Genomic DNA, 24702 nt, shown 5'->3' on the forward strand with positions numbered 1-24702 from the left:
TAATGAATTATTCAAAAATCAAATACATACATTCGAATGTATTATGTCCAATAGATGGGGTCTGCAGAGACACGTCTAGATACTGCGAGAACGTTCGCGCCATGAATATGTGCGCCCTACGGCGGTACAAGGAGCAGTGTTGCAAGACTTGCGAGGATTAAATTTACCTAATAAATTAAATAAATTAAAATAGATCAAATGGGACAATTAATTCAAACGGTTGGGAGATGCTTCACGGTGTGAGTGAATAAATGACTATATTTTAGTTTTATTTTAAACTATAAAAAATCTAAGTCGTGGAAAACTTATTATTGTAATTTTTGTCAATATAATTTTGATTCATGTATTTTTTTTAATTTTTACAATTTGAGGAATTAATACAGTAAATACTCGATTAAACGGACTAATTTATGTATTATTATTATTATTATTATCAAGGCATTTGGATAATCGAAAATCAGTATGAAAAAAAGCTATTTTGTTACAAAAGTGACCTCGAAGAAAAATATTAGCCATTACTAGTCATCTATTAATATTATCTATTAGAATCTATTAACCAAAATTTCAGGTTATTTACTTCTTGTGTTAGATCCGGAAGTTAAAAATCCACATAACTGAGGTCCAGATAATCGAGTCATTGATTAAAATAGATCAAATTATATTTTTTAATCAATATCGAAACATTCCTGTCTTGTTCGTTCAGTGAGCTATCACTAGTATTGCTTTATTTGTAATGCACTTTAATTTCATAAATGTGAGATTATTATGTAACGTGCAATTATTATTAGTGCCATTTCTATTTAATCCAAATAAATATTTTTAGTCGTGTTTTTAGCATGTTTGAAGCGATTTTTTGTGACTGGCAACATCGCGCGTGGAATATTTGACTGAAATGCGTGTGATAGTAAGCGGATTGCCTGTTATGAGCACGAAATAGTTTCTAGTCGCGATAGCACTGTAAGTATTGTACCAACTATTAAGATCTGATACAGTTTTGAGGTCAATTGTGCTGTAACTATAAAGTTTATAATAAAATTAGCTCTAGCTATCAGAAGCAGATAGCTCACTCACTATTAGGAATTATCTTAAAGTAAAACTTATGTATTACTGTTTTCCTTTACTTTATTATAGTAGCTTTTGAGAAGATGTACAAGTACTTAAAATTTGTCTCACAAAAATCATTATTTTTATTTAATAACTGTACAAGTTAATAAATACTATAATTAAATCCTAGTATTGTACCTGTTTGTACCATTACGGTACATTGAAATTTAACATAAACCTAATTAAATACATTATATTGAAAACTCTCTTACTCTCTCTATTTATTTTTTGTAATAACATTTCTTCTTTTTCTTGCACATAATAGCGAAAGTAATTTGTGCTTGAATTGGTATTTAGCATTTAGCTCCGTTGAGTTGAGCTGTTGAGCTGTTCAGACATTTTACTTAATTTACTGTAGCTACAGCAAAATTGGCGCAATTTCATCTTGACATAATCATTCGAAGTTTTCTATAATAATTTTCTTAGATTACAAGTTAAGTCCTATAATTACTTTTCAGTTCTTTTATTTCACGACTAACGTTTGCATAAAGTCGTTATTAGCAAGCGTGCAGTTGAGGGTAGGGATTTCAATTAAATGTTATTTAAATAATTAAATAAATGTACCATACATTTATTTAATTATTTAAATAACTAAATAAATGTAATATAATGTAATAACTTTTAATTATCTAGATATCCTAAGATTTATTAAAATTTATTTTTTGATGTCAATAAAAATACATTCCTTTATGCCACATCAAATCAGTGAATTTCGGAGATTAGCATTGCAGACCCACATAAATATTCTCCGAGATACAATATTAGAAGTATTTATAGACTAAAGTATGAATTTTACTTTTATAGATTTAAATTTAATTATTTAAAAAATCGACGTTAAGTTACGAGTTAATCAGATAATGAGCAGTTAATTAAACTCATCAACTGCACGCGAGCACGTCTCAAGGTTGTGTTTGTTTATATAATTTGTTGGTTTTAGTGTGTGTTACAAATGTATTGTATGCATACATACACACACAAACATAGTGAATACGTATATTTTTTGTCTTCCTGTTATTTACTTAAGCAAAAATACTACTAATATCGAGACACATCTCAAAATCAAAAGTTTACGAGCTCTAACTAAAATGTAAATTATTTCAAAATATAGATTAAATTTATTTATATTTAAGACAAATATTTAGTAAAAAAAAATGTTTTGTACTATATTTATCATAGCAAATGTAAATACGAATCAAAGTAAGCATAATTGCTACGCTTAATTAACTAATTATTATTATTAAAAAATAACCGACTTCCAATAAGATGGCTTTTATTTGATGAATTACTTTGTTAACGATTCGTCCATTATATTTTTTTTATTCTTTACAAGTAGCCTTTGACTAGAACCTCACCTGATGCAATCAAAGATGGAAGCGTGCTGACTTGTTAGGAGTAGGATGAAATCCACACTGCTTTCGGTTTCTACACGACATCGTATCAGAACGCTAAATCACTTGTCGGTAGCGTGGTAACTAGCCGCGGCCGAAGCCTCCCACCAGCTAAAATTATTATATTTTAGTTATGTTTACTGTAATAAAATGTTTACTTTAAAATAGAAATTATTGCTTCTTTAAAAAGACTAAAACTATTACAAATAGTAATTTTATATTTTTTTTGTAACACATTTTTTTTAATCGGACAACAAACTACAAAATTTTACTGGGGCCCATTTAAGAGTACTAACAGAAAAACTGTTACACTCGGTTACGTAACAACGTACAAAATGAGTACGGGTAAACAATAAAAACCTCTATGTAGGCAAACCTCCGGCTTCCATGTGAACCTATTCACAGGGTCCCATCAACTGATCAGAGTGGGCAGCCGGGCATTCGCAATACGGCGCTACACCGCGAAACGAAAGCCTTCAAACAATTGGTTAGATAGGCAATGGATACTTACGCTCGAAGTGTCGCGAGTTGACCTGGGTTGGTTGACCCCAGCTGACGGAAGTGTGTAATGTGTCGGTGAAGGTCGAGAATTGTGTGTTCTATGAATTCATCCGTCTGCAGGCCCCCGCAAGCCGCTACCAGCTACCACTCCACTATGCACTTCAATATCCAGAATAATCGTCAAAATTCACACGCGCTCAAACTTCGTCAAGTAGGCTACAATATATATCAACGCAACAACAAATGGTCACACGGAAACCAAAATACCCTAATTTTGCGACATAATTCCACGCGTTTTCCTTCAGCGGCCAGCAAAGCAATAGACAACAGACTACTATAAAAACATGGCGGCCGGCGACACGGCGCGCGCGCCGACACTATGTTGCCCGCTCATATTTCAAAGTTCGCGGCGTCAACAACCTCCTTTTTGGAAGTCGATTAAGATAGTGTAAGAAAATACAATTTGCACAAATACCTTAGATATGCAATCAATGTATAGTAATGAAAATTAGAAAAAATTGCCAAATAAATGTATAAAAGTACACTCGCGAAGAAAAGCGTTTATGTGAAATTTAGTAAAAATATTCACTATTTATTGTGTCGGGTCGATTTTCAATTTTGAGCATTAAATTAAATTTATAAAAATATAATTAGAAATAAATTTATTTGAAGCGTGATTTACAATGGCTCAAAAATCGACTCGTGGCTTTAGGTAGGTAGTTTAAATAGGGCATTATATTAAAACATGTACATTAATAATTAACTATCATTTTAACAGTATACTGGTATCCATATGAAGACACTTCTAATTATTATTGAAAGCAATATGCTGCTTGAAAAATTGTATATACATATAGGCGTATTGTGTGTTTGTTACACCTCGTTCATGGAATGGGTAAAAACTAGTAATGATTATAAACATTTAGTTAGAAAGAAATATTATTGTTTATTATCTTTGTAATCATTTGTGAAACTAGGAGAGGTGACACAGTATTAATATGAATAGATCAAAAGTTTGTTGTCAATTTTAGATGCATTATTACCCCTGTTTATAAAATACAAGTATATATTATATATATTAAAATGTATTTTCAATAAATTTCTGTATAGATGATAAATTATTCTGTTTATGAAAATTAAAAGTTGGATAAGATCTTTAAAAAAAGAGTTTAACTTCTCAAAGCTGTGCAAATTGCGGCTTACAGGAGATGCTTCTAGCAAAGCTTTTGAAGCACAACAAGGACCGAGATTTGAATTCAAAGACAATGCTACATTATTTTGTAACATTAAAATTTATTTGTTCTCAATTAAATAATTTAGTTCTTATGTTAACAAAATATATTTTTTTAATTGTCATGTCAATTTCTCAAAAATATTGCATCTCAATATTTAAATTTGCAATAAAAATTTGTGAATCCACAAAGGATTTAAAAAGTTATACCTATTAACTCAATCTTCATACAAGGAATAATAAAGTTTTTATTACAATAAATCACGCGTAATTCCTATTTACAATCATAATAGGTATATAAGCTCTTACGTTTTACTTATAAAGGAACGGTCATATCTCGGTCCTGGGGTGTGGTCTTAATTATAATACTTCTCGAACAATATAATATGACAAAAGGAAGATCTGATTTGTGTAAGTAAACTTTCATATCGTATAAACTGCCACTAAATCTTTAGCACCTTTGTCGCTGATTGTACCCGCTGTAATACTGCCTAGGAAGCCAAAATGTACACGAATCTTGTAAGTTGTATTGGAATACATTATTTGACGCGTCCAGGGAATTCTACCTGAACCTGAATACACGAAACCTGGAATTTCCAGGCACAGTTGGCATAGTCAAGTGAATCAGTTTTTGAATTACATATTACTTTTTTTTATAATCTTAGGTATTGTAGTATTAAAAAAAAACTTTAATTCATTTAATTAAGAATCGAAAATATTGTTTAAATCGGATTCGTGACGTAAAACGTGACAGAATTATATTTAATGAATCCGAATGAATAAATGAATAGATGTACATGTCAGTAAATATACCATCATTGGTATTTCACCCATGTTATGTATTTCAATATAACATTCCAAGATAACTTTAGTAGAGTAATACAAAGATTTCTATATATAGGTACATACTACTAGACGGTTGCTTCTAATTAAGTGAAAGCATGAGTGACTTCGTTGTTTAGCGTGCAAAACTGATAATATCAATTATTACATGAATTAAAAAAATATTTATATCGATCTACCAACACATACAGGAATATTACTTGTAATACATGTCTTGATCATCGATCAAATTCAAATAGCCTGTCTTGACGAGTACTGTTTACCAAAAAGAAATTAGAAATGAAAGTAGAAAACACATGTTATTTCATAACTTATTTATTTTACATTATGTTTGGTTTGTTTATAAAATGTTATATAAAATATATTAACCATATCTAATTGTTCTAAGCTTATTAATCAAATTTATTTTCATTTACTTAAAAACAAATAATTATAATTATTATTAGGTGTGAAATTACTAGTGATTTATACCCTTATTTTTAATTTTTTTGTTGGTAAACAGTACTCATTAAGAAAGGCTGTAGTATAGAATTATTTTGTCATCAATTTTGGCATCAATAAGTCCATTTAAAAATTGACAAGTCACTCGGTTTAATGTACTCGTATCTGTGCATAGAAATCTTTGAAATAATCAAAACAATTTGTAATTTTCATTTTAACTGCGATAAAATTAAGTCCAAAATTGTACATTGTATCGAAAATTTTCAAATATAAAAATATATTATATGGATAAGTTACTGAATATCTTGTTTTATTAATTTCACATCTCCTTTATAGAAACCTAGTTTTAACAGACTTTCAAGTCTGGCCCCTCATGAATTGGTTTTCTTGAATGGAAGAAAAACGTTACTTTGTTTTTAAAGAATATTCGCCATATCTTTAAAATATTCCCGTTCCCCTCCAACTAGTCAGGAATTACTGTATCAGGAGTGGGTACGACAATAGTCCAACGGGAGCAGGGATCAAACCACAACTCCTCGGTGAGGAGTCCGACCTCTTTACCGTTGAGCTTTTAAAGCTCTAATCTAATCATAGCACACGGAACGACCTAAGGTTTGTAGATCCTTATGATCAATAGCCACATAGGCTAACTATTGTGCCATCGATGCAGTTGAAGTTTTTAGTTACCTATTAATTCAAAAATAGTATGAACTATCAGAATGCTAGCGGTAAAAAAATTATCGCTAGTTGTCGATAACAGAGCAATACCACAAAACACGTTACAAACGTAATCCTACAAGTCACTGCCTTGTACGCCATGTAGCCTTAGCCTATAATTTCACATTCAATGATAAACCTTCAGACTGAAACAAACCTATAATTTCACCATTAACCTTCAGACTGTAATACTACTTGCAGAAAGTACATCTTTGCAGGATTTTCCCATACGAGCTATATTATAAAACTCTCTAGTAGTAAACAAAACAGGTTATGAATCAATTTAAATATAGGTGTATTACCTTGTAGGAACGATTAAGTTGGTACTATCTCTGGCAGTTACAATATTTTTTTATGTCAATTAGATACATGTTTTTACTAAATCGGCAACTTTCAGAAAGCTGTTAAAATTACATTGAAATCAAATCATTATCACCAGCATCTTATCAGCAGATAGAGTCCAGTCTGCAGGGCATGGGTCTTTTGTAGGGACATCGAAACATCACGATCCTGAGTCGCCTGCATTTAGCGAATCCTTGCAACTTGCTTAACGTCGTAAGTCCATCTGGTGGGAGTTTACCAACACTGTGCTTTCTAGTGCGGGGTCGCATTCCAGCACCTGCCATTATTATCAGAATTGGTTAAATGACAGGGTCAGGCCTTCTGAGAGAGGACATTTTGAGTTTTAACAAAACGAAGCATCAGTCTTTTGTTTTTTGATATTGTATGTAAGGAAAAATTACCCAATTACAAAAAAGATATCACGAATATGGAATCACAAATTATTATACTCCTACAAAGTACAAGCAACATTTTGGTTTTACCCGGGACTCGAACTCCATGACTAGCAGCTTGTGTTACAGGTGAGCTAGCCACAATATATTTAGACGGTTGCCCTGTGCGCAATATCGTCTGTGTATTGTGCAGATAATGCGATATACCTCTTTATACGGCCGGCGTGTAGACAAAGGACGTTTGTATTCTAAAACAAGCAGTATCTGTCTGTCGTATGGCTCAAGTCACAAGAGATAGTAACTCAGTGTAAGGTTATTTTTTGTTTCGTTATTCTATGGGAAAATCCAAACCGGCAATACTACCTAGACCCGACAAAACGGTTTTGTCGCAAACCAGATATTCTAATATAAGTGATTTCCTGGCGAACTTTTTAACGGCCTCCGTGGCGCAGTGGTGGATATACAAAACGGAGGTCCTGGGTTCGATTGAGATTTTATTAATTGGTCCATGTCTGGCTGGTGGGAGCCTTCGCCGTGGCTAGTTACCACCCTACCGACATAGACATATTGTCAAGCTATTTAGCGTTCCGGTACGATGTCGTCTAGAAACCGAAAATAGGTGTGGATTTTCATCCTCCTCATAACAAGTTAGCCCACTTCGCTTACCATCAGATGAGTTTGTAGTCAAGGGCCAACTTGTAAAGAATAAAAAAAGTCATAGGGACATTACGCAAAAGGTGTTACTCAATTTATACTATACGTTACATACAAATATGGATTTCCTTGGAGAGTTACAAAGCATACTTATTCCTTAAAACTCTAAGAAAGCGAAACCTAAAAATTAGCAAAAGAAAATTCACGTATCAGATCGTATACAGACAACTAAACATTTCGTTAAATTTTTAGCCACTTAAAAAAAGGAAGAGATTCTCAATTCAAGTCTGTTTATTTGAATGTATGTTACGCAATTATACCGTACGTTGTTCGTTTTATTTGTTTACATATTATTTAAACAACCAAACTCCTTGAGATTTAATATAATTAAAGAAGCTTAGAAATGGCGTAGAAACTTTGGGTGCAGTGAAACCCGTATGATCCTGTATCTTGTACCACTCGCTACAGAACAATGCAATGGCCTTTGCAGTCGGCAAATCTGTTCGTTGTAAGGACCTCGTTGTACCGAAATCTAGATTCTACTGATCATTGTATGATTTAACGTTACAGAACTTATATAACATTCTTGTTTCCATAGTTGAATGTTATATTACAACTTGGAAATAATTACGAGTGAAAATTACAAGAAATTTATTAATATTTAACTAATGTAGATTTGTTAGATATATAAAAATACTCAAGACTATTTAATTGCTTAATACTATTAAATTGATTGATAAAAATCATGTATGATTTTATTGTTCACCTTATAAATTACTAAAAAAATCTGTGTCCACAGGGACAAAGTCGCAAGAGTCTAGTAACCAAATACAAAACGCTGATATACCTGAATACAGCATTTACGTTTAACCGTACAAAAAACTTTCACATTACAAAAATAACTAGGTCCAGTATATTACAGAATTCACTTTACTAATATTACAGCTGGACAGTCACAAACCATTTCTACAATTAACTTACATTGTCTACAACAGGTAATTCATTTCTCTTCCGTCCAAATCGTCGCAACTCAAGCCGGTATAATGAAGAGAAAACGTTTAGTCGTCGTAGGCAATAATTAGATTGCTATGGAAATGTCGCGTCGTACCGTCCGTCCAGTTTTGTCCGATTCTATTAACTACAAACTCCGAGACATAGTCTCTAACTAGCTCATATTCTTAAGGTACAATCGCACTATCGCTCCATTTACATTGGTTACTGAATACCTATAGACTACAACCCCTTGAACTTTTACTATTATCAGAAAATAATTCTGAGCGCTATGCCGTCATTTCTGAGCGGTACAGGTGAGTAGGATAGTTCAAGGGCTTGTAGTCTACTACGTCCGTCATTTTCAAAGAACTTTCTACTTGTAGTTTGGAGATCTAAAACACCTTTTGAGCAACTTTTTTTAAGGTGTCTGCGACCTGACCTAGACCTTTTTACCCAAAGTTTCCATGCTAAGGTCAAAATCTTAAATTGACCCGAGCGTGGCAACCGAATCCACGATCTATTGATATTGAATATCACAGCATTCAGCAAACAGCGTGAGTGGACGGTCGTCAATATATATTTAATGGTATCGTCATCAACCCATATTCGGCTCACTGCTGAGCTCGAGTCTCCTCTCAGAATGAGAGGGGTTAGGCCAATAGTCCACCACGCTGGCCCAATGCGGATTGGCAGACTTCATACACGCAGAGAATTAAGATAATTCTCTGGTATGCAGGTTTCCTCACGATGTTTTCCTTCACCGTTTGAGACACGTGATATTTAATTTGTTAAAATGCACACAACTGAAAAGTTGGAGGTGCATGCCCCGGATCGGACTCGAACCCACACCCTCCGGAATCGGAGGCAGAGGTCATATCCACTAGGCTATCACAGCCTTGATTTTTTTTGAAATTTCAAACAATGACCTCCAAACTATTCCTGAAGTGTGTTAAAAATAAATAGACCCCGGAATACCGGGGCGGCGTCGGGCGGATCAAAGAATTTATACGAGCGAGCGCCGAAGAAGCACTAACCGTCTGAATCGATAGCGCCGTCCTTTTGTCACGCCGATGGCCCCATAACTCTCTTATACTAGTTCCAAGACTTCGCCAGTAAACCTGAAGCATACTTATAGTTATAGACTGGAGGCGTATTAACTTTTCTTTTATACAGCTGGGGTCATTTACTTACCGAAGTTAATAGTTTTACAGTTTCCTTCAATCAGTTACAATAGCGACCAAGCGACCAATACTATTGTCTTACCCACACCTAACGTAAACCTGAAGTATATATAGACTGGCGGCGCATTAACTTGTCTTTATACAGCTGGGGTCATTTACTTACCAAAGTTAATAGTTTTACAGTTTCCTTCAATCAGTTACAATAGCGACCAAGCGACTAATACTATGTCTTACCCACACCTAACGTAAACCTGAAGTATAATATATAGACTGGCGGCGCATTAACTTGTCTTTTATACAGCTTGGGTTAATTACTTACCGAAATTAATAGTTTTAAAGTTTCCTTCAATCAGTTACAATAGCGACCAAGCGACCAATACTATTGTCTTACCCACACCTAACGTAAACCTGAAGTATATATAGACTGGCGGCACATTAACTTGTCTTTTATACAGCTTGGGTTATTTACTTACCGAAGTTAATAGTTTTAAAGTTTCCTTCAATCAGTTACAATAGCGACCAAGCGACCAATACTATGTCTTACCCACACCTAACGTAAACCTGAAGTATATATATAGACTGGCAGCGCATTAATTTGTCTTTTATACAGTTGGGTTCATTTGCTTAACGCTGTAAGCAACTTTAAAGTTTGCTTCAATCAGTTAAGTATAAGTAAAGGTACCAGACTCATCACTGAGAGGCTGAAATCGACCACTGCCAGCAGCTGATCTAATCTCGTTCCTTTTTTTTATTCTGTACAAGTTAGCCCTTGACTACAATCTCACTGGATGGTAGGTGATTATGCAATCTAAGATAAAAGCGAGCTAACTTGTTAGTAGGAGGATGAAAATCCATACCCCTTTCGGTTTCCACACGACAACGTACCAGAACGCTGAATCGCTTGGCAATACGTCTGTTCCGGTAGGGTGGTCCAATTAAGAAAACCGCAATCGTCCCAGCTGGGGATCGAATCCAGGACCTCCGTCTAGTAAATCCACCTATAGCGACCTCGCACCGGAAAGCGCAGTGTTGGTCGACCTCCCACAAGGTGGACTGAAGATATCAAGCGGGTGGCAAGGAGCCGCAGGATAACGGAACGGCTCGAGGTCCATGTAAAGGCATATTAAGGCTATGTGCAGCATTACCCCCCCCCCCCCCTGGAGGTCCCATAAGGAGCCTACGGCACTTACACAATCAGAAAAAAAGCTATCATAGCATCGGTGACGCCGGTAGGTTAATGATAAGTTTATATGGTAAATCAAAAATTGAATATCCAATGAATGGAAAAAACCAAAATATTTTCCTATTTTCCTTTAGCATGGTTTAACTCCACATGCATATTTATGAGAATAAACATAATTTACGACGTTAGCGGGCGCGGCCGCGGGCAATGCGCAGCCAGCCGAAAATTATAACTAATGGTAATGGCGATAGACGAAAATACGAAAATACCCTCCGAAACGGTTTTATTTTAATAAACAAACCAATTACCTGCGCAGTCGGACACTGAGTACCTATTATCATCTGAAAAGTACTACATAACTGGATACTTATCGTTTGAAGCACTTAATAAATAAGGTAAGTAAATATAGTAAAGGAAAGTACATTTACCTTTTATTTTGAGTTGGAAAGTAGATTGTTCTTACCTATATTAAACTTGTGGACACATGCAATTTCGTACTTGAGCAAATATTTTAGGGTTCCGTGGTCCACTCTTATAGTTTGGCCTTTTCCGCCTGTTTGTCCGTCCGTACGTCCACGCTATTACTACTAGAAACCTGTAATTTAGCATCAGTATGTGAACATTAAAAATGTGACCAAAGTCGTGAAATAAAATCTCGAAAAATATTAAATATTTTTTGGAGCACCTCCCCTACATGTAAAGTGGGAATGATTTTTTTTACTCGTTTATTTCATAGTGTGGTGTATCGTTTGACAGGCCTTTGAAAGTAATGAGGAGTCTCAATAATTTTCGATTTAGGGAAATATTAAGCTTTTAAATTAGTCTACTTTTTGTAGAGTCAATTGTCCCTACCTTCTATTGGTTAAAAGGTTGTTTATGGATGCGTGAAAAAATTCACGAGATATAAAATGAAAATAAAGGGAAAACTAAAAAAGCTAAGTAGCAATTGCAATTTAAAGAGTAATAGTCGTCCAACTATAAAATATACTTAACTGGAAAACGAAAATTGCATATCATATCATTATTCGTTGATAATTAATTATAAGGATAAGGTTGTCAGTAAGATAACTCAGAATCTGTTCTCTAAAACTAGAAAGCTGAAATTTGGTATGAGTATTTATATTCATTACGTCAATAAAAAGTGGTAAAAAAAAATTTAAAAAATTTGGGTTCCATAATGGAACTCAGAAATATTAAGCATAAAAATTGGATTGTAATCTCTACATGAAAAGTGAGGATGAATTTTTTATCGTCTATCCCATGGTGCAGGGTATCGTTATCGGTATTTTTGTGCATTACTTAAGGAACTTAATCTACGAAACCCAACACTGCGCGTGGTTTTTTAAAGATATAATGAGTATAAGTTCTACATATAAAAGGAAGATATATGAAATCGCGAACATTTTTGTTAACTAGAAAAGATAAGTGCATTGTTTTGTTATAGTATCTGAAACTCTGTCATCAAGCCTGGGAGCTTTCATCGGAAACGTTACATAATACGTTTCCGATGAAAGCTCCCAGGCTTGACTTTTCCCGACACTTCTGATAATTATCGTCATATTTCTTCAAACATAAATGATTGACATATCATTTACATTGAAAATCCGGTCAGTAATTTTCGAACAGACGTCAGGCGCGGCGAAAGACTATGTTTTATAATATGTATAGAAAGTAAACTGCAAATGAAAATCGCGACCATTTTATTTTTTATTCGATCTGTCTACGAGTATGAACATTTGTCACTGTGTGACGGTCTGTATGGAGTGGTTGACGTCAACCGCGTTCTGACAGACGAGCGCCATACAATCAACGTGCCGTCCCGCGCACATCGCTCGATATGGCGGGGCACGTCCTGACATGTCGCGTGCCACCTGATATTCAGGAGACACTTTTCACAAAGAACTGTCTTGTAGCATTTCAGTATCTGACACGTGTAGTTTTAGTTTTAAGGCATAGTTCCACTTAACATATGCAAGCGATAGTTTCTTGCAAGTATATATATTCGCCGACTAGCGGAAGTCCACGACTTCGTCCTTCGTGACCTTTGGCTGGTGGGAGGCTTCGGCCGTGGCTAGCAACTAGTGGGCTACCGGCAATGACGTACAATCAAGCGATTTAGAGTCCCGGTACGATGTCGTGTAGAAACCGAAAGGAGTGTGGATTTTTATCCTCCTCCTAACAAGTTAACCAGCTTTCATCTTAGATTGCATCACCACTTACCATCAGGTGGGAATGTAGTCAAGGAATAACTTGTATAAAATGAAAAAAATAACCTCGACTTCCTGAAAATCTTTTCAATTTTACTTATCATCATCATCATTATTATCAACCCATATTCGGCGCACTGCTGAGCTCGAGTCTCCTCTCAGAATGAAAGGGGTTAGGCCAATAGTCCACCACGCTGGCCCAATGCGGATTGGCAGACTTCACACACGCAGAGAATTAAAAAAAATCTCAGGTACGCAGGTTTCCTCACGATGTTTCCTTCACCGATTGAGACACGTGATATTTGATTTCTTAAAATGCACACAACTGAAAAGTTGGAGAGCCATGATAGCCCAGGTTATAAACCTCTGCCTCCGATTCCGGAGGGTGTGGGTTCGAATCCGGTCCGGGGTATGCACCTCCAACAATTTTATTTATAATATGTAATATATGTATATAAATAAAATTTAATTAATCGATTATGGTATTGATAACCATGATGATGGGCGTATCGTCGTCGAAAGCAATTATTCCGAGCTTCCATAAACTCGCATCGGACTAGGCGGTACCAACCCACGACCTTTTGGCGTTGGTGGCTAGCCCTTAAGCGTTGAGCCATTGAGTACTGCGACATAATCAAAACCACTTGTTTCAAACACAGTCATAGCTTTTCAAAGTTGAAACTGCATTGCATTGACATAATTTCATTCATTTCGAAATGATAGCCTTGACCTTGCATCGAATCGTATTGAATAGAGTTTTGGGAGCGGAAATAATCGATAGCTATTATAAGTATGAGGGTGAAGTCGCCTACTTTTCGACTGGAATAAATTCGTGGATGCGCTGGTATAGAAATGCAGACATTTGTGTTGTTAAAAGATTATTATCATTTATTTAAACAAGCGATTTGCCTTGTTGGATCTGAGTGGCTAGTGGGAGTTTTCAATATTTTCTTACTGTTACATTCGCGTTGACGTAAACGCGAATTTATATGAAACTGTAAAAGTTGTGCAGTAGTGCCACTAGATGGCGCTGTTTCGATTCCTTAGAAAAACGCGTCTACGTTAACGCGATAGTAACAGTATCAAACTGCCACTAGGCCCTCAGTGATGAGTCAGTGCTCTTAGTGGGTATTTAAAAACTTTCAATAAATTATGTGTAGTTGTCTAGAGATAAATGTGGGTGATGGTACACCCTCCGTGCCTGAATATAATCGTTATAGAGTCAGGTCTGGCTGGTGGGAGGTTTCGGTAGTGGCTAGTTAGTCAGCCGGCAAATACGTGCCGCTAAACGACTTAGCGTTCCGGTACGATGTCGTGTAGAAACCGAAAGGGATGTGAACTTTCATCCTCCTCCTAACAAGTTAGCCCGCTTCCATCTTAAATTGCATCATTTTCACTCACATTCACTTACAATCAGGTGAGATTATATTCAAGCTAACATGTAAAGAATGAAAAAAAATCAGCTACTAAACAAATGTTGATTTGGCGAGTCTAAAATTATCATTTAAATTTTGACAAAAGAAATAATAACCAAAAAAAGTAAATGTAACGTACAATCCTTGATTATTACTTGATCAGAGTAGAGAATTAAGATTCAGTTTTACATCCTTAGCGCTTTTACATTCGTGTATGAAAATTTTCCTTGCGTATGGCTTTTCTTCTTTATTTTACGGTTTATTAAACAAAAAACAAAAGAAAGACAAACGAAACATCAAGTAGATTAACAATGATAATGTTAATGTACCTTCAAAACTTTGACAATCTTATTCAAACTGTGACTGAGAATTTTCTCAAAATTTCAGCATGAAATAAGCAGGTATGTTGTGTTCGCTCCCCCGGGAGCAAGCCGCTGAAAATACTACCCTAACATGTTCCGACGTGAAGCGAACATCCCAGCTCATAATATTTTAAAGACACTCTTCACATAAATCGGATTTATTTTTATCCGACTGAAGAAAGAGGTTATGATTTTCGAGCATTATGTTTGTATTGAAAAAGGTTATTTTGCGGAATTAAGTTGCTAATACTAATAATTCTTGCTATTATATCCGCAAAAAACCGACGACTCCAAGCGACCGCATCACCCAGAAAATCTTTTAGGTGAATTTCACTTTAAGCCTTTTTTATATAAATACTAGCTGACGGTGGTTTCACCCGCGTGATTCACGTTCCCGTAGACTTTCGGGGATAATTAGCCTATAGCCTTCCTCGATAAATGGGCTATCTAACACTGAAAGAATTTTTCAAATCGGACCAGTAGTTCCTGAGATTAGCGCGTTCAATCAAACAAACAAACTCTTCAGCTTTATAATGTTAGTATAAATGTTTCGATTAAATGTTTCTGATCAAAACAATAAAAAATCGGATGGGCATTTCAGCCCTTTCGACGTCTATATTTCTTTCTCTATATGTTTTTCTATTTATATATTTCCTTTATATAATCCAATTAATATAAAACACATCCCAATCAATATAAATATCCAGCCAAGAAATACCCCAGCCAAACTGGCGACGCGAAGTTGCTAATAAACTATTACTCCCAATTTTATAGCCGCGCTATTAAATATAGCCGTACAGCCCAGCCGTTAGTTGGGCTAATAAATCTAGCCGAAGTAAGCTGATGTATTTTACACACATTTTACACTGCGTTGTTCATAAATTACGTTTTAAATAAAGCCCTGATGACGTAGTGCGCATAGTGTAATCATATTTTGCAATCTGGAGACTTTTACAACAAAAACCAACCAAGGGCTAGCACACAAGGAGGTTTCTTTTTTTAAATTTAACTATAATTACATTAATAGAATTACATGAATATTTAATCGTATGTGTAGCCAATTTAATTCTCTGCATCATAATAATATAAAATATGAACCTTGTTGTTTTTGTCGTAACGTTATCAATCAACTGCGCTGGAAGTTAATTTTTATTTTATTCTTAGGGTTCCGAACATACGTAGTACAAAAACGGAACCCTTTTAATCTCACTCACGCACATTTTAATGTCTGTATGGTTCACATAAATCACATTTATATTATAGATTGAATAAGCTTGCACTTGACTACGATGTCACTTGATGGTAAGTGTAGTTTTGTGGCCTAAGGTGGAAATTTACTATTAATTTGCTCCTTATTCATATATTTCTGTATCTATTGTACAAGTCAGTTATATTTATGTTTTGAACCTGTATTTCTTGTATGTCTATCTTATTTATTTTGTGTGCATAAAATGTAGTAGATCTGTATAAATAAATTACATAAATGTCTTTAATGAATTAAAAAAAGTTGGAGGTGCATGCCCCGAATCGGATTCCCCCACATCCTCCGGAATCGCAGGCAGCGGTCATATCCAGTGGAATGTCACGGCTCTAAGTGTATTTGTGTGTATGTGTGTAAATATGCCCTAAGTTGGCGGCAGATTCTCGGGCTGTAAATCTAATGGTGCATTGCAAGAGCGGCGTGCCGTCGCGTGCCGTCGCGTGCCGCGGGAATCACTCTGAACGGATGCAACCAGTGATCGTGATCTAATGTACCGATTTTCTAAATTCTTTTATCACTAAAAAGCCACATTTATTGTGAGTGAGTGATTAAACCAGTTTTCTCCCCGTATTATCATGGGAACTTGACGCGGGTGAAACCGCAGGGAGGGCTAGTTGATAATATTATTGTATACTAGCTAACGCCGCGCAGTTTCACCCGCTTGGTTCCCGTTCCTGTTAGATCACGGGGATAATATATAACTTACAGCCTTCCTCGATAAATGGGCTATCTAACACTGAAAGAATTTTTAAAATCGGACCAGTAGTTCTTGAGATTAGCGTGTTCAAGCAAACAAACACGGAATTACGACCAATATTATGCAAGAATATTAAGCTAAATATTTTAGTACTTCGTATCCAACACCGTTAATCACAAATTACCATTAAATTATAGGTACATACATATATCAAGTGTACAATCGAAGGTGTGGCTTAATTATTTCATTTTACTTTACTATTTTATGCATTTTACATTAAGTAACAATTGTTTTTTGAATTTACTAGGGCGGACATCAAAAAAATCTATATTAACAAAACTATCATTGTATCTTCAGCTTTATAATATTAGTATAGATCAGGGTGGGCATGTGCCAAGAAAAACATGTCTCAGTAAATGTTTACACGTAATCCTGTCATTTTAATCTTCCCCGCTCCATTACTCAACGGGTCGAGTTAACCCAAATACAATTTTATATCCTCATTGATTCCATACAAGCTACCCGTGCGTGCGCTGCCGATCATAATATTATATTTAATAGCATGCGTATCTTCGAGCACTTGAGACACGGCTCATAAATTATCAAGACAAGCTTGGTTGTTTTTCTTGTGAACTTATGCAATTTTCTACTTTTGCAAATGTCACAATGAATAAATTAATAATGAATCTACACTTTGATAAATGTTTTAAATAATTTTATTGTCATCCAAACCGCATTAAGGGGATGATTAATATTAAAGTGATGTGGACTATACGACTATCCGAGGCACGCAGGTGCCAACAACCGTCTCCCCAACTTCAGATTTGGACTTTTGGTTGGCGCTCAAACCCTGGACTTCATCCTCCCTCCCATCCTCAAAGTTCCTCCTTCCAAGGGATCAATAGTTTAGACAACGTAGGAACACAATACAACTTAGAATCCTCAACCCTCCCCCTAAAGTCGATTGCTATTTTATTGAAAATAGGATAATCATGTTTGATATGGCTACTTACCATTTTAAAAAAAACTAACCAACCTTAATACAAAGCAAAATAAATTTTTGGGCTATACATTGTTTTATCACCTCACTACAGTTCCAGCCAAAAAATCTATTTGGCGTGTAGTAAGAATATGTAGAACGCCCCCTACGTCTTCATTTAAAGGCTGTTCCGAAGAAAATAGCAAATTTTCATTGCGCCAATTAATTTGCGAGGTACACTATAATTTACAAGATAATTTACGGATAGTTTTCAGATTGGTCGTTTGGTCTAGTTGATTTAGTGGTTAACCCATGGAGCTTGGGATGATGAAGTCTGACTTCGAGTTCCTGTCGACCTTTTCTTTTCTTTCTTTCGAGTATTCAGTGTATATGACCTCTGCCTCCGGAATCGGAGGCAGAGGTCATATACACTGGTCGTTCAAGGTTTTGTAAAAAAATTAAGTCAGGGAGTGATTATTTAGTATATTTCATTAACATGTACACATAATCATAAACATCAGATAGTGATTGCTGATATCACCTAAGCCTGCCATCGCCGTGGGTCTAAGGCCTAAACTCGATATCCTCTCAATACAGAGCTGAGCTGATCCATTGAAATAGGCTGATAATAATGATAAGCCTACACAGGAAACATACAATGTACAAGTAAGTTTGCGTATTTTTTTCAAGATTATTTGCCATATTAGCCCAGGATCCGTGGAACATTTTTACAAACTTATTAAGTTGTATAACTATTAACAAGCAACAGTAAAAAAAACATCTGGATTAATACTTATACAACTTAACAGTCACAATATCCTACAAATTGCGTGGTTCCGACGTTCAAAAATTTTCATTACTTACCTGGTAACTCAGTTAGCTACCAGAATCAAGAATTTTTCGTAAATATTAAAGTTGAGCGTCTCATCAAGATAAAGCTACTCAGGGAAAATTAACTTGATCGTGACGAATTGTAAAAAATGTTCCAAGAATCCTGGGCTAATATGGTAAATAATCTTGAAAAAAATACGCAATCTAAATAATATACGGTCTTAAATATACTTTGAATATGACTATAATAATTCCGTTCCCCTCCAATCGGGAAAAATTGTGTTAGGAGTGGGTACGACAATAGTCAAGCGGTCGGGGATCGAACCACGACCTTTCGGTGATAACTCTCCTTAATCGTTGAGCTATTGAGGCTTATAAGCTTAATTCCGCAAACACTTACTGGAGATAGTTAAGGCTATACCCGTTATGGATGTGACAGTACAAGTCTTTATATTAAATGCTGTATGAAGTATATGGTATATAAATCAGTGAACAACTGGTCCGAACACAAGCCTAAATTGTACAGTGGCGATGCCAACGTTGATACAATCTGTTAGAACGAGAGTCAGCGGTAGCCAGACTTACCTCTACAAAAGCTAATAAAAGCTGAAAGTTTGTCAGTCCATGCTACTACCATAAACAAGCATGGTAGCCAATGAAGCTTACTTACTTGGTTACTTACTTAAGCTTAGTTGTGGAAGGTAGGAGTATTCGTAAGTCAATCAAAAATCCTCAATTGTCAAAATAAAATGCAACTATTTGATATGCAATACGGGAACATAATGAATCAAGTCACCAGACACCAGATCTTCAGCTTCGTGGCAAACCTTCGCTAGAGATCCTTAAGTTTTAAACTTTAACAGTGTTTTGAGAGTTGCTGCAAAGCTAAATGTTTTCTAATATTAAGCCGAAGAAAATGTTAATACTTGAACTGTTGAAGGTCTGAACGTTCGAAACTGCTACCTTTAAAAGGCGTAGTCTAAACTCTATGATTGGCTACTTACTGTACGGACTTATGGTACGAGCGATAGGTTGTATATTTAATTTTTAAGTTTCATAAAATGAGGCATATCTGGGTATCGCATGCTCTTCTATTTGTAAGATTTCCAGTCAGAGCACGCGCCGCTTCGATACACTCGCGGCTATCGGAGGCCGATAAAAAGCGTATGTTGAAATTTGAGGCTACGAAGAAAAGGAGAAATTATAGTGATTGTATGGAAGGGGAATCAGAGGGTTCTTTTACTTTTGTTTACCTAAAATGGAGGTTTCAAGTGGCATGTTTTAACTAAAATTAAGCATTATAAGCGGCTAAAGATTCTGTTTGCCGCATATAGTTTATAGCTTATTGGTTGCTTGTGTAATTGTAATAGGCAATGGGGTGAAGGTATCGAGTTGAATAAGTCAAAGCGAAGCTTAACGGGATCCACTACGAGTACTTAAATTATATTTACCTAACAACAAACTTTTAGCCTGAAACTGCCTCATAGGTCGAGCGGTTACCCTAAGTAGACGTACTCAGGATTTCGTAATAGTCGTAACTACGTGGTTACCTCAAACACTCAGGACCAAGACAACCCAAGGGTCAGGCTATAAAATATTGAGCTTTTCTTCCTCCTAAAATACTGTCATATGTGTTGTATGTATACACATATTTGTTGATCATTTTTGGGCCTTTTCCGAAATAGGGAAATTGGTTGGTTTTTGTCAGTTTAGTCAGTTGGGAAACTGCCAACCCGCAGTGGTACAGCGTGGTGGATCTCAATCCCTCTTCTCTAACCAGAGAACTGGTCCTGCTGTGGGTCTTTAATATAGGCTGATATCGATAATGGCCAAAATAAGCTGGCCCAGGTTAAATACCGAGGGTAACATTTCAGCTGACGTCCATGTAAGGGGTACATAAATTGCGAAGTCGCTGTGTTGATACAATCTGTACCAAACAGCGGGATTCTCGACACGCGCCGTCCTACGTGATATAACAACACACGGAAATATTTGAGGTACAGTAACCATCTTCTTATATATCTATAAAATTCTCGTGTTAGTTGCTATACTCTTCTAAAATAGGTTGAAAATTTAAGATGTGTAGGTAAATATATGATGGTAGGTCTGAGAATAGGTTGTAATCTATTTTTCATGTCTTGGTGGATATACTCGTAGATGATCCTCCACCTCCAATTTTTTAAGGCAAAACATCGTTTGCCGTTATTTAAGTAATTGTCCCCCTTCTTCTGTCATGTACCTCACATATGGCCGTGACCATATCCACCCTAAACTGTCAGTGTCATCGTGTCCTGCCGTCAGCCACCCAGAGAACATTGTAGACTGTGGACGCAAGTGTGGTGCGGATCTGATGGGACCAATGCATTGGGCTGCAGTCCCGCGACCTCTTTCCTTCCACTTTACCAGTGACCATCTGTTTCTCGAAATTATCTCCGTCTTCCCTGGCAATGCGTCTGAAGTACTCAAGGATTCGCTTGAGATGATGGTAGAGAACCTAGTTTTGACTTTGAGTTGGGTAAGTTGGTCCAAAATGCAGGACCCGGATAATTTCCCTCCAGCACCACATTATTGTATTTGATCTTATATTAAAAGTAGTAAATGAACACTACGGGTGCGGGTGACAGAGGTGTATAGAAGTTTTTACTTAAAAAAGTCATTAAAGCACTTCCTAGAAACTGCTTAGTCATAGTGGATCTAATCGCACTGCGGTGGACCGCACACAGCGATGTGAAGTCCGAATAGATTCGCGGACGCGCGGCACGTGACAAGAATGTGTGGCAGCCACTGTAACACTGTTATACGCTAGGCGATTTATTACACCGTCAACGCCTTTTTTACGTAGATCCTCATACCATTTCATCACGGGGAAGCATTTAGGTTAAGTCGGACTTAAGCCTACCAAAACGCCACGGTGTTTCGACTAGTCGCGTGACTGGGCCACGGGAACATTTAGTAAGGGTCAGCACAGATAGAGAGAAATAATCCTCGCGCGGTCTCGGGCATTTTCTTTTCGGTTCGCGTATGCTCGAGCGAACGCGTGACATTTTTAAACTCACTAAGTGAGTTTAAAAATGCGTGACATTTTTAAGTGACAACACTGAATGACTTAATGAAAGTATGCGTACGTCGTGGGCGCCGACTCAACGACGTCCGGGGATTCCCACGTATCTACGAGGACGCGCGAGCATTTGTTGTAAGGTTCAAGCATTTATACACTTTAGTTTAATAATTTTAAAGTTCATTTTCTAGTGCGTTAATAAAATCCTCTCCGCTGAGCTTCGGTATGTCTGCGCTGACCCTAAGCCACCTCAAACAAGCCACCTCACCGTCAACGCCTTTTAAAGTGACACTTCTCATGGGAGGATATACCGGTTCGTAAAGTAACGCGTTACGGCGCCACTCTATCTGGCTTCTCTCTGTAACGCATACGGCAGCAAATTTAAGTTATCATTTCGTCGAGCGTCCCAAATCGCTCATGTTTTTTTACGTGATTTCTCGTCTGTAATGTATGGTGGTAAAAAAATTATGACTATTTACTCGACAAGGTCAAAGATATAACATTTAATAAACTCAAAAATTATATGTTTAATAAACTAATAAATCCTAAACTAAAAATTTATAACTGTAAAGACTGTTTTCAACTTTAATTTGACTAATATTTTAATAATTGACATTCTAAAAATTATGACATGACATTCTCTACCCTTTTTTTTAAAATAAAAATAAATAAATAAATAAATAAAGCCTTTATTTCCAATAATATAAAAGTAATTGCAAAACATTATACATAATAAATTTAGTATTAATTTTTAAACATTTCAATTTCAATTTGTACATTATAAGTTTGATAATAATTTTAAACATGTCAATTTCAATTTTAAATGTTAATAAATATTTTATGTCAGAAAAATTCTTCGTCATTGTTAATATTATGTCAGTTCTTTATGTCAGTTAATTATTGGAACGCCCATTTTTGGGCATAGGCCTCCTCCATCCTTCTCCATGTATCTCTATCTCTCGCCAACCTTGTCCAAGTGGTCCCCGCTGTGTCTACGATGTCGTCGCGCCAGCGTCGTCGCGGCCGGCCTCTCGACCGGCGCTCGTCACGTGGGTACCAGTGCAATACCTTTTCTGTCCACCGCCCGTCCGTTGTCCTTGTTATGTGTCCAGCCCAGCGCCATTTTAGGAGACATGCTAGTTTTGCCGCGTCTATAACTTTTGTCTTGTTCCTTATTATTTTATTTTTTATTTTATGTTTTATTTTTAGGCCTAGCATGCTCCTTTCCATGGCTCTTTGGGAAACCTGTATTTTATGAATTATTTCTTTAGTGATCGGCCACGTTTGGCAGCCGTATAAAAGAGTTGGCGTTACTACAGAGTCCATTGCCTGTTTCTTCAATTTAACATCCATATTTGATTTAAATATATGTTTTAAGGACCAGTATGCAGCCCAGGCTTTTTTGATCCGCCTATCGACTTCATCGACATAATGTCCTTTGAAGGATATGTTCTGACCTAGATATACATACTCATCCACATATTTAATCACGTTGTCCTGCACTGAAACTTTATATCGGTCACTGTTTGTCATCACGCAAGTTTTCTCTAAATTCATTTGTAAGCCACACTCTCGGCTGCGGGAATCTAAAGTATTAATCATATGTACAAGCTGATCGTGACTTCTTGCCAGTAAAACTATGTCGTCGGCGAAGCGAAGATTACTTAAACATTCTCCATTTATACTTAATCCTAAACCGGTCCATTTTAACTTTCTGAAGATGTACTCTAGGAGAGCCGTGAAAAGGTTGGGCGAGATTGGGTCCCCTTGTCTTACTCCTCGCTTTACTTCAAAAGGTCTCCCTCTCTTTTCAAGTTTCACTATTGCTTTACTCTTCGTGTAGATTTCTTTAAGGATATTTATGTATTTTTCAGCAACGTTTTGACTCCTCAAAGCACTCCACAAGGATTCATAAAAAATGGAATCGAAAGCTTTGGAGTAATCAATAAATGCTAAATACATAGTTTTTCCGTACTCTACATATTTTAGCGATAAGGCCGCCTTTTGTATGCTGATCTCTTCCTAATTTGTTTTTTATTTCACTTGTTTTTGTCTTTGTGGTGTGCAAATAAAGTATATTTATCTTATCTTTATCTTATATTTTTCCATGATTTGACGAAGAGTAAAAATATGGTCCAAGGTAGAGTAATTTCTTCGAAAACCTGCTTGTTCTCGGGGTTGGTGGATCTCAAACTCTCCCTTTAGCCTATAGAGTATTATATTTGTAAATAATTTATATAACCCTTGTAATAAGCTAATGGGGCGATAGTTATTAATTTCCTGGGGGTCTCCCTTTTTATAAAGTAAGGTTATGATTGAGGTTTCCCATTGTTCTGGTATTTTTTCTTGTTCTAAAATGTTATTAAATAGTTCGGTTAATATAGGAGTCAGTGGTTCGGAAATTGCTTTGATAGTGTCGTTTGTTATGTTGTCCTCTCCTGGGCTTTTCATACATTTCAAAGAATTGATTCCGCGCCGGATTTCACTTTCGAGAAATACAGGGATCTCAACTATATTCTTATCTCTTATTGGTGAGTTATTTACAATTTCGACTGGCGTTTTGTACAAATTTTGATAAAACTCGGTAGCTACTTTAATAATGGTGTTTCTGTTTGTAGTAGTGGCGCCGGATGAGTTTCTCAAAGTTGGTATCCACTCTTTCGTGTTATTTAAACGTTTATTTCCGCGTTTTACAGATCTCTTTTTGCTCAATTCCTCTTCAAATATCTTTAATTTGTAGTGTTCTTTGTTAGTTTTTAAGGATTTTCTAATTTTTTTATAAAGATATTTTAAACGATTTCTTTCAGAGTCAGTTTTAAATAATTTTCCTTTGAGTTCTGTTCTTTCTGAAATCATTTTTCTCACTTTATCTGTCACGTAGTATTGAATTCGATTTTCCGTTTTTCTATCCGGCAATGTATT

The 24702-nt window shown here is 36.0% G+C and overlaps 2 protein-coding genes across 2 annotated transcripts in view; one reads left to right on the forward strand and one right to left on the reverse strand.

Annotated features, from left to right (window-relative positions):
- Positions 1-5809, forward strand: part of LOC112055612 (protein madd-4) — a 352294-nt gene extending 346485 nt beyond the window's left edge. The window contains exon 31 of the mRNA XM_052886188.1: positions 55-5809. Coding sequence (XP_052742148.1) covers positions 55-161 — 107 coding nt within the window. The 3' untranslated portion in view covers positions 162-5809. The remainder of the gene's footprint in view (positions 1-54) is intronic.
- The window catches only part of LOC112047351 (probable 39S ribosomal protein L24, mitochondrial), a 503102-nt gene that overhangs the window by 443938 nt on the left and 34462 nt on the right, over positions 1-24702 (reverse strand). The gene's annotated exons all lie outside the window — the stretch shown is intronic.

This window comes from Bicyclus anynana, chromosome 2 (genome assembly GCF_947172395.1).
Source record: "Bicyclus anynana chromosome 2, ilBicAnyn1.1, whole genome shotgun sequence".
Classification (NCBI taxonomy): domain Eukaryota; kingdom Metazoa; phylum Arthropoda; class Insecta; order Lepidoptera; family Nymphalidae; genus Bicyclus; species Bicyclus anynana.